At 40.1% G+C, this 11,169-nt stretch overlaps 1 protein-coding gene across 1 annotated transcript; it reads left to right on the top strand.

Annotated features, from left to right (window-relative positions):
• Positions 1-6,773: 6,773 nt before the first annotated feature.
• On the top strand, positions 6,774-7,238 carry LOC150033359 (uncharacterized). The gene has a single exon (XM_090306384.1). The coding sequence runs from the start codon at positions 6,774-6,776 to the stop codon at positions 7,236-7,238; it is 465 nt and encodes a 154-aa protein (XP_090162510.1).
• The last annotated feature ends 3,931 nt before the right edge of the window (positions 7,239-11,169 follow it).

Genomic DNA, 11,169 nt, shown 5'->3' with positions numbered 1-11,169 from the left:
ACCAGATTGCTTACAAATGAAAATTTTCTACCACATATTGAACCCTGCATCGCAGACGACTGGCAACACAGCAGTAGCTGGAGGCCTGCTTGATAAAAATTACGATGAGGCCAAGAATATCCTTGATCGCATTTCTAAAAATCATGAAGACTAGAGAGAAAGCGATAAAAAATTGATAATCAAGGACAGTGAAACGAATAATGGGGCCATCGCATCCCTTCAGAACCAAATGACTGCGATGATGAATTTGATACAAGGAATCACAATCAGTAGCACCCAGGAATGTGATAACGGGAAGAAATGCATGTTATTACAGTACTAAGTTCTTAAACAATACTGGCTTGCGTTTATAAAATATGTTAGATTGCGTCCAAAAAGCATTAAGTTTATAACATTGTGGTGGCATGCATTCATCGCATAGAAACAGTTGATTTTTGTATTTTTATGCAAAATATGCGTTGATGCAAGGCGGAAAAAGCGACCACAAGAAATCATTGGTCGAGCACAGCATTACCGCAAGGCTTTTCGGTGATTGTGTCCACAAAAATTTGCTCAAGAAGGATTTCCGGATGGAGTCGGCGCAACTTGGTGGGCGCATCTGGGTGAAAGGCATATTAATCACGATGGGACAGAAAAATGATGACGGTCGAATCCGAATTAAATTGATAGTCGCTAACGATAATAAGTACATTTAGCTTTTTGGTGACAAATAATCGGCGCATCAGTCAGGGAATTAAAGCCATCCCATCTGTGCAATCATAAGAGAGAAGCCGCCCTTCACCCCGAAGCTCTATAAATACAGAATGCATCCTTCAAAAAAGGGGTTTGAAGGTTCCGAAGTTCACAAGTCACCAGCCCAATAGTTCATAGTTTTCTTTTAATTTTAAGGCAGAGCAAGAGAAGAGCCGAGACGCCGGAAGATCGCTCAGGGAAACTCAAGAGAGAACCCAGAGGCATAGAAGTAGAAAGCGGGCCGACTCTTGCAAGAGCAAGATTATCTTTTGAGCACGAGTAGAAAAGTCAGTGAAAAAGCTTGAGAAGCAAGAAATTGTTAGAGGCTGATAGAAAATTTGAGGAAAAAGGTTTCCCGAGACGGGTTGGAGGTGGATAAAGCAAAAATAGAAGCAATTGAAAAACTTCCACCTCCAATAAGCGTGAAAGGCTGTACGAAGTTTCTTGGGGCATGCTGGATTCTACAGACGCTTTGTCAAAGACTTTTCGAAAATAGCATGACAACTGAGTGCGTTGTTAGAGGCTGATAGAAAATTTGACTTTGACGACAATTGCCTCAACCGCATTTAGAATTTTGAAGAATGCACTGACTACCGCACTCGTGTTAATTGCACCCGATTGGACACTTCCTTTTGAATTAATGTGCGATGCAAGCAAGTATGTGATGGGAGCAACTTTGGCACAAAAGAGAAAAACAATTTTACATCGCATCGCATATGCGAGTAAGACATTAAATCTTGCTCAGACCAATTACACCACCACAGAGAAAGAGCTACTTGCGGTAATTTTTTGCACTGGAAAAATTTAGAGCATATTTGCTGGGAACAAAGGGACTCATCCATACTAATCATTTGGTAATAAAGTATTTAATGACAAAACAGGATGCGAAGTCGAGGTTGATCAGATGGATTCTCCTCCTCCAAGAATTTGACATAGAAATAATTGATAGAAAGGGGATGGAGAACCAAGTTGCGGACCACTTTTCAAGATTGGAAAACCCTGAGGTTAACCGCAATAAGTCAAAGGTGAGTGTGGTGTTTCCAGATGAGCAGCTGTTCCATATTGAAGAATTTCCTTGGTATGCTGACATAGTCAACTATCTGGTTTGCGAGCAATTTTCAGAGGATTATACGGACCACCAGAAGAGGTGGCTCAAGCACGAATGTAGATCATATTTTTGGATGAGCCGAATCTGTACAAAAGAGGGGCAGACCAAATTCTGCGACTATGCGTACCAATGATGCTCAACAACGCATATTATCACAATGTCATGACTCACCATATGGTGGGCACTTTGGAGGATAGAACACCACAGCTAAGGTTTTACAGAGTGGATTCTTTTGGCCAACATTGTTTAAGGATGCAGCCGACTACGTGATAAAGTGTGATCGATGCCAACGAACAGGTAACATTTCATGGAAACATGCAATGCCGATGAACATCATCTTGGAACTTGAGTTGTTCGACCTATAGGATATCGACTTCATGGATTTCATGGGAACATTCCCTCCCTCAAATGGTAAACATTATATTTTATTAGTCATCGACTATGTATCCAAGTGGGTAGAGGCAGTGGCATGCGCCGCAAGTGATGCAACAGTAGTCTCTCAATTCCTGAAGAAAAACATTTTCACTTCTTTTGGCACTCCACGTGCCATAATAAGTGATGAGGGGTCTCACTTTGTCAATCATACTGTCAAGGAGCTGCTGCGTAAATATAACATTCTCCACAAGGTGGCCACCGCATACCATCCGCAGACGAATGGTCAAGCTGAGGTGTCCTTTCGAGAATCAAGCTATACTTAAGAATGTAGTAAGGCCTTCGCGGAAGGATTGGGTAGCAAAGCTCGACGATGCATTGTGGTCATACCAGACTGCATTTAAAACACCCATAGGTATGTCCTCGTATGCGTTGGTATTCGGTAAAGCGTGTCATCTGCCTCTGAAATTGGAATACAAGGCATTGTGGGTGGTGAAGAAACTGAATTTTGATTTGAAGAAAGCAGGAGAAGCGAGAAAACTTCAACTGGTCGAGCTGGAGGAATGGAGGATCAACACATATGAGAACGCAAAGATTTACAAGGAGCGCACAAAGCGCTGACACGACCAACATATATGCGGCAAGAACCTCCAAGTCGAATAGAAGGTCTTACTATTCAACTCATGACTACGACTCTTCCCTGGAAAATTAAACTCACGTTGGTTCGGATCATTCATAGTTAGACAGGTATTTCCATATGGCGCGGTTGAATTATCAAATGATGACGAAACCGACATATTCAAAGTTAATGGGTAGTGAGTAAAAGCATATCACGGAGAAGGCTGGCATCGGCAAATCAACTCTGTGGAACTGAGAAACTTTGAATAAAGAAGGAAGTAGGTGGTCCCTACGCTATCAGACGATCGAAATTCATCAGGGACGCAAGTTTGGGGAATCATAGAATCTTCAACTTTTCTCTACTACTCTGAATTTTCATTCCACTATATCTTTTAAGCTATTTATCTATTCTTAATCTAAAAGGGGGGAGGGGGGGAGTTGTTTAGTCTTATTTGACCCTCTCTCTGTTTTTCTTGCAACGATCGAAGGATGCATCAATACATAATGCAGGCGACAACGCAAATTTGGGGGTTGTATTCTTCCTTAACTTATTTCAAATTTTGCACTATCGCATCGCATTTTAGTTTTAAAAGTTTTATCACCGCATCCTCTTTGATTACCACAATCATTTGACATGGATAAATTTAGTAAGTTACCGCATGCTATCTCTTTTCCAATTATGATTTCAATGATGAAAAAAAACATGCTTCTATTTCTTTCATATATACTAGAGTCAACTTAATCTTAGAAAGTCACCTCATGAAAGATTTCTAGAAGTTAGAGGTCTACTAGCTTTCTTTCAAACTCTCTTTATGAAGCTTTCTAAGAACATCGCATGACTTCTTTCAATCTTTTGGCAATGAGGACATTGCCGCATTTTAAATTTGGGGGTAAGGTATTTATTTTCGACCTTGCTATTTTGAAAAAGAAAAAAAAAGAAGAAAAGAGAAAAATTTTGAATAACAACTCCGCTGTTAACGCAATGGGAAACCCATGTTGATAAGAGTTAAGTTGTGAAGGGTACTTACTTGTAGTTGGATGTTCGCATGACACACATGGGGGCAAGCCAAAACAAAAGTAAGTCGCCAGGATCAATGCCTAAATAAATGACCGCAACCTCGCTGCCAAGTAGGTATGAGTTTAGTCTGAGAAATAGCGCATTGCTCGTAATTGGATGTTTACATGACACATGTCGAGGCAAGCCAAAACGAAGGCAAGGCACTTCGATCAGCGCAAGGTCAGAGAAAAAATAATAATAATAATAATATCAAGAAATATACAAGGATAAAAATCATTTGATACCCCGGGGGAAAAGTTTTCTTTTTGAAATAAATCATGTGATGTCTCAGAATTTTGTAAAGCCCTTTTGAAAGTTAAGCTTGCGGTCTCTAGGTCTTAGAAATATTTTAAGTGGAGACTTGAACAAGACTTAAGGAAATTTTGGTGTATAGGATTTGAATAAAGTATCTTTGAGAAATCTAGGAAAAGAGAATTGCGATCGACTTGCTAAAGGAAATCTTAAGCTTATGCTTGAGGACAAGCATTGTTTAAATTTGGGGGTGTGATAATGGGTAGAAATGCACGTTATTACAGTGCTAAGTTCTTAAACAATGTTGGCTTGTGTTGATAAAATGTGTTAAATTGCGTCCAAAAAGCATTAAGTTTATAACATTGCAGTTGCATGCGTTCATCACATAGAAACAGTTGATTTTTATATTTTTATTCAGAATATGCATTGACGCAAGGTGGAAAGAGCGATCACAAGAAATCATTGGTTAAACACAACATTACCGAAAGGCTTTGTGGTGATTATGTTCACGAACATTTGCTCAAGAAGGATTGCCGCATAGAGTCGGCACAACTTGGTGGGTGCATCTGAATGAAAGGCATAATTAATTATGATGGAACATAAAGCTGATGATGATCGAATTCGAATTAAGTTGATAGCCGCTAACCATAACAAGTACATTAAGCTTTTTGGTGACAAATATTCGGCGCATCAGTGCAATCATAAGAGAGAAGCGCCCTTCACCCTGAAACTCTATAAATACTGAAGGCATCCTTCAGAAAAGGGGTTTGAAGGTTTCGAAGTTCACAAGTCACCAGTCTAGTAGTTCAAAGTTTTCTTTTAATTTTAAGGCGGAGCAAGAGAAGAGCCGAGACATCAGAAGATCGCTCAGGGAAACTCAAGAGAGAACCCGGAGACGTAGAAGCAGAGAGTGGGCCAACTTTCACGAGAGCGAGATTATCTTTTGAGCACGAGTAGAAAAAACAGTGTAAGAGCCTGGAAAGCAAGAAATTTCTACCAGGCTCTTTATTCTATTCTTGCATCGTTGTTTTGTATTTCATCTTTATATTTATACAATGTAAGTTCTTATTCTATATCTGTTCACTCTCTTAGTCGAATGGGTTGAGGAGAACTAAGCTAACATGACCTAGGATTTTCATTACTTGCGATTGTCTTGTTTCATGTTGTGCCAAACATCCCTTTAGAGCTACTCGAGAGAGAGTCTAAAGAAAGAACCTAAGACTTAAGAGAGCTAGGTTAGAATCTAGATTCAAGAGAGTAAGATTAGAACTGCATAAACAAGAGATAGGGACCTGCATCGCATGCATCCTAGAGATAGGTATGATATTATATGGTTGCCTTATTTGTGTGTGTGTCATTTCATCATCGCATGAATAAGAATAGTGTAGGTCTTATAGACTTATCGCATATATTGCATGCGTTCTAACATTAGAAGCTATAACATTCACATCGAGAGATGGTTCACTATTGTATGTGTGTTGCATGATCGCATAGCATGAACGCATCCTAGGGATTGTTAGACGAAAGCCTTCTCAACTCGTTCACTGCATACTCATTGCATCTTCCGTTTATCAACTCTTTTCGAAACTCCGCCACATTTGTTTATTTTTATTATCGCAACAACATTCCCAACAATCACTTGATTTATTTGGTTACCGCAAAGTCTTCTGAAAATTACCACTGCATATTGTTTTCCCAAGTCCCTGAGTTCGATCCTGGACATACCAAGAAACTGAGTGGGGTTTGCACTTGGATTCCACTGAGAAAACTTGAGTGCTCAACGCATTTTTTATCATCGCATTTCATCCATAATTCCGCCTCATAAAATAATGCATCAGCATGCATAGTGGGCAAGTAAACAAAATCAACCCGATGACCACAAGTTGTGCTACTTGCGGTGAAGGTCATCCAATGGAGGAATGCTTGAGAAACCTATAGTCAGTCTATTTTATGAAGAATAATATATTTTCCAACACGTACAACCCTGGCTGGAGAAACCACCCTAACTTCGCGTGGTAAAATCAACAACAAAATTTCCAATCAGTGGCGCAAAAATAAGGGCCACCAAAATTTTCCCCGTAAACAAACGGTCCAATGCAAAAGCAAGCCAACAGTTCGCATGCACCGCAATCTTTATTTTTGGAGAGCTTGTTAAAGCAATATATTGAAAAGAATGAAATAGTGCTTCAAAATCAAGCGACGTCTATCCGCATTCTGGAGATTCAAATGGGATAGATTGCGAGGGAACTAAAAAACAGACCACACGAGGCCCTGCCGAGTTCAACGGAAATCCCGTGCAACCTATGAGGTACGAGAAAAGAGCAATGTCAAGTGGTGACATTGCGGAGTGGAAAGACTGTAGCGGGGAAGAAGATGTAGCCTAGCCGGACTGCTCAAATTGCGATGGAACCAGAGATTGCATTAACTCAAGGAGAAACAGAATAAAAGGAAGCGAAGAAACTAGATATTGCGTCCACCTCAAAGCCGAAAGAATAGGGGACTATTAGAATACAGTGGCCACCATTTCCCCAGAGACTCAAAAAGAAGAAAAATGATGAGGTACACTATCAACGCTTCATGGATATGCTGAAATAGTTGCATATTAACATTCCGTTTACTGAGGTGATCGAACAGATGCCCACGTATGTAAAGTTTCTGAAGGATATGGTGATGAAGAAGAGAAACACTGGTAAGTTTGCAATGGTGGCACTGACGCACAGTTCAAAATCCATAATTCCATCGAAAAGGCATGACCCTGGAAGTTTCACCATACCCTGCTCTATTGGAGGGTTATACATCGATCAAGTGCTTTGCGATCTCAAGGCCAACATCAACTTGATGCCCCTGTCAATTTTCAAGCAGTTGAATGTGGGGCAGCTGGCGCATACGATGGTGACTCTCCAATTAGCTGATAGATCCCTTGTGCATCCAGAAGGGAAGGTGAAGGATGTTCTAGTTACAAGCGACAAATTTATATTACCGGCAGACATCATCATCTTGGACTATGAAGCAGACAAGGATGTACCATCATCCTTGGGTGACCATTCTTATCCACTTGTCGTGCTCAGATTGATGTGTACAAAGGAGAGATCACATTGAGTGTGAATGTACAGAAGCTCAGGTTTGACATCATTCAAGCCATGAAATATCCTAAATAAGAAGACCTCAATGAATCCAACGATGAACCAAGTTTGAATGAAGAAGAAAACTCTGAAGATGAAAAATGAAGATGAGGATGCGACCGCATCCATAGTAGCATGCAATGCGATCACAGAAAAAATAACCGAAGAAGATGAGATGATTGCATCCCAAGAAGACAAGCTGACAACGAATGAAGAAAGAAAAACAACAAAACCATCCTTGAAACAACCATCAACAAAGAACTAAACACCCTTCCAAACCACCTGAAGTATGCGTTTCTGGGGTAGAATGAAAAGCTACCTGTAATAATTTCCTCTACACTTAATGAAGGTAAGAAAATGCGCTGCTGAGCATCCTGAGAAAGTATGTAAAAGCAATTGGCTGGATGCTCGCAGGCATTAGAGGAATCAGCCCCGCATACTGCATGCATAGCATTTGTCTCGAAGAGAATCACAAAGGATCGATCGAACATCAATGTAAACTCAACCCTGCAATGAAGGAGGTCATAAAGAAGGAGATAATCAAGTGGTTAGACACAGGAATTATCTATCCAATAGCCTATAGCATGTGGGTTAGTCCCGTGCAATGCGTGCCGAAGAAAGGAGGGATGACAGTAGTCCCCAATGCAAATAACGAACTAATACCAATAAGGACTGTCACGTGATGGTGGATTTGCATGGACTACCACAAACTAAATGCAGCAACAAAGAATGATCATTTCCCTTTGCCTTTTATCGACCAAATGCTAGATTGCCTAGCTAGAAATGACTTCTAGTGCTTCTTCGATGGATATGTCGGCTATAACCAGATCATGGTTGCTCCTAAAGATCAAGAGAAAACCACATTCACCTGCCCGTATGGAACATTTGCATTTCAACGCATGTCGTTTGGCCTTTGCAATGCACCGAGCAGTTTCCAGAGGTGTATAATGGTCATCTTTTCTGAATATCTCGAAGATTTGGTGGAAATTTTCATGGACGACTTCTCGGTGTATGGGCAAAAATATAAAGTCTGTCTCGACAATCTGGAGAAGATATTGAAAAGATGTGAAGAGACGAACCTCGTGCTTAATTGGGAGAAATGCCACTTCATGGTGAAGGAAGGTATTGTGCTTGGGCACAAGTTCTCCAAGGAATAGATAGAGGTGGACAAGGAAAAGATTGAGGCGATTGAAAAGCTTCCACATCCAACGAATGTGAAGGTTGTCAGGAGCTTCTTAGGACATGTTAGCTTTTATAGACATCTATAAAATACTTGTCAAAGATTGCACGACCACTGAGTGCGTTGCTGGAGGCAAAAAGAAAGTTTGACATTGATGATCAATGTCGCAACGCATTCATGATACCGAAGAACACATTAACAACCGCACCTGTGTTGATCCTACCAGACTGGACACAACACTTTGAATTAATGTGCGACACAAGCGGTTATGCGATGGGAGCAATGTTGGCACAAAAGAAGAAAACAATGCCACACCCCATCGCATATGTGAGTAAAACCTTGAACCCTACTCAAACAAATTACACGACCACAGAAAAAGAATTGCTTGCAGTGATATTTGCGTAGGAAAAGTTCAGAGCTTATTTGCTAGGAACTAAAGTACTCATTCACACTGACCACTCGGTGATAAAATATTTGATGACAAAGAAAGATGCGAAGCTGAGATTGATTAAATGGGTTTTCCTCCTCCAGGAATTTGATATGGAAATCATTGATCGCAAGGGGACGGAGAACCAAGTTGTGGATCGTTTGTCCAGATTCAAAAATCCAAAAGTTGACCGCAACCAATCAGAGGTGAATGCAACTTTCCTAAACGAGTAGCTATTCAAGATTGAAGAATTGCCATGGTATGCGGACATGGTCAATTTTCTGGTTTGTGAACAATTTCTTGAAGACTATACAAACCACCAAAAGAGGCAGCTCAGACATGAATGCATATCATATTATTAGGATGAGCCAAATCTATATAAGAGGGGGTCAGACCAGATTTTGTGCCTGTGAGTACCAGATGCTACTTGCCAACGCATATTATCACAATGTCATAACTTTCCATATGGAGGACACTTTGAAGGCCAACGCACAGCAGCAAAAGTGTTACAAAGTGGGTATTATTGGCCAACATTATTTAAGGACGCAAGAGACTATGCGATGAAATGTGACGGGTGCCAATGCACGGGAAACATTTCATGGAAACATGTGATGCCCATGAACATCATCTTAGAACTGGAATTGTTCGATGTCTGGGGCATAGACTTCATGGAACCATTTCCACCATCGAATGGTCACATATACATTCTGTTAGCCATCGACTACGTTTCCAAATGGGTAGAAGCGGTATCTTGCACCGCAAACGATGGGGCGATAGCCTCTAAGTTCTTAAAGAAAAATATTTTCACTCGTTTTGGCACTCCACGTGCCATAATAAGTGATGAAGGCTCCCACTTTGTTAATCACATCGTCAACAACTTGCTGCTCAAATATAATATCCTCCATAAGATGGCCACCGCATACCATCCATAGACAAATGGTCAAGCTGAAGTGTCCAACAGAGAAATCAAGCTGATATTAGAGAAGGTAGTAAAGCCTTCACGAAAAGATTGGGCAACAAAGCTGGACGATACATTGTGGGCATACAGGACTGCCTATAAGACACTTATAGGCATGTCCCTATATGCGCTGGTGTTCGGTAAGGCATGTCATCTACCGCTTGAGTTGGAGCACAAAGTGCTATGGGCGGTGAAAAAGCTTAACATCGACTTAAAAGCTATAGGGGAAGCAAGGAAACTTCAGTTGGTCGAGCTCGATGAATAGAGAACGCAAGCTTATGAGAATGCCAAAATTTACAAAGAGCGAGAAAAACGTTGGCATGAATAACAACTATGCGAGAAGAATCTCCACGTTGGACAAAAGGTCTTATTTTTAACTTCGTGGGTACGACTCTTTCCCGGCAAATTAAAGTCATGCTGGTCTGGACCCTTTATAATCAAAGAAGTATTCCTGCATGGTGAGGTCGAACTGACTAATGAAGAAGGCACCTGTGCATTCAAGGATAACGAGCAAAGAGTCAAGATATATTGCGGAGGTGATTTTCATTGAGAAAAGACCTCTGTAGACCTGAAAAATCTTGAATGAAGAAAAATTGAGCGGCCTTTTTGTAACATGGATGAATGAACTCACACTACTCTTCTTTTATATCGGTTATCGTTTATCTGTCTTTTCTCCTTATTAAAAATAAAAAAATAAAATAAAAAAAATAAAAATAAAAATAAAAATAAAATAAAATAAAATAAATATTTTTGCAAAATCTATCTTTTATTTAACCCTCTCAACGTTTTCTTTGAAATGATCGTGGTGAACGATTGCGGGGGAACTACATGAAAGACGCAACTAGCTTATTCCGCCACCGCAATCGAAAAATGCAGTTTGCCGCAAAGAAGGATGTGTTCACAAATAATGTGAGTGATAGAGAAAATTTGGGGGTTGTATCTTTCCTTGACATATCATTTTAACTTCATCACATCCTCTTTAGTCGGCGCAATCATTTAACAATGATTAATTTAGTAAGTCACCACATTATTTCTCTTTATCAATTATGATTTCAATGATGAAATGCAAGCCTCTATTTTTTCATATATGCTAGAGTCAAGTTAATTGTAGGAAGTCAAATCATGAAATATTTCTAGAAGTCAGTGGTCTAGAAAACAAGTAAAGTCTTTTTTAAGGTTAAACTTGTGGTCCCTAAATTTTAGAAATATTTTAAGAATAGACCTGGATAAGAATTAAGGAGATTTTGGTACATAGGATTTAATAAGGCAACCTTGAGAAATCTAGGAAAGAAGAGGCGGTCGACTTTCTAAAGAAAATCTTTAGTTTATGCTTGAGGACAGGC

Source organism: Benincasa hispida, chromosome 10 (assembly GCF_027475165.1).
Source record: "Benincasa hispida cultivar pf3 chromosome 10, pf3_genome.v1.1, whole genome shotgun sequence".
Taxonomy (NCBI): Eukaryota; Viridiplantae; Streptophyta; class Magnoliopsida; order Cucurbitales; family Cucurbitaceae; genus Benincasa; species Benincasa hispida.
This window is presented reverse-complemented; position numbering and strand designations above follow the sequence as displayed.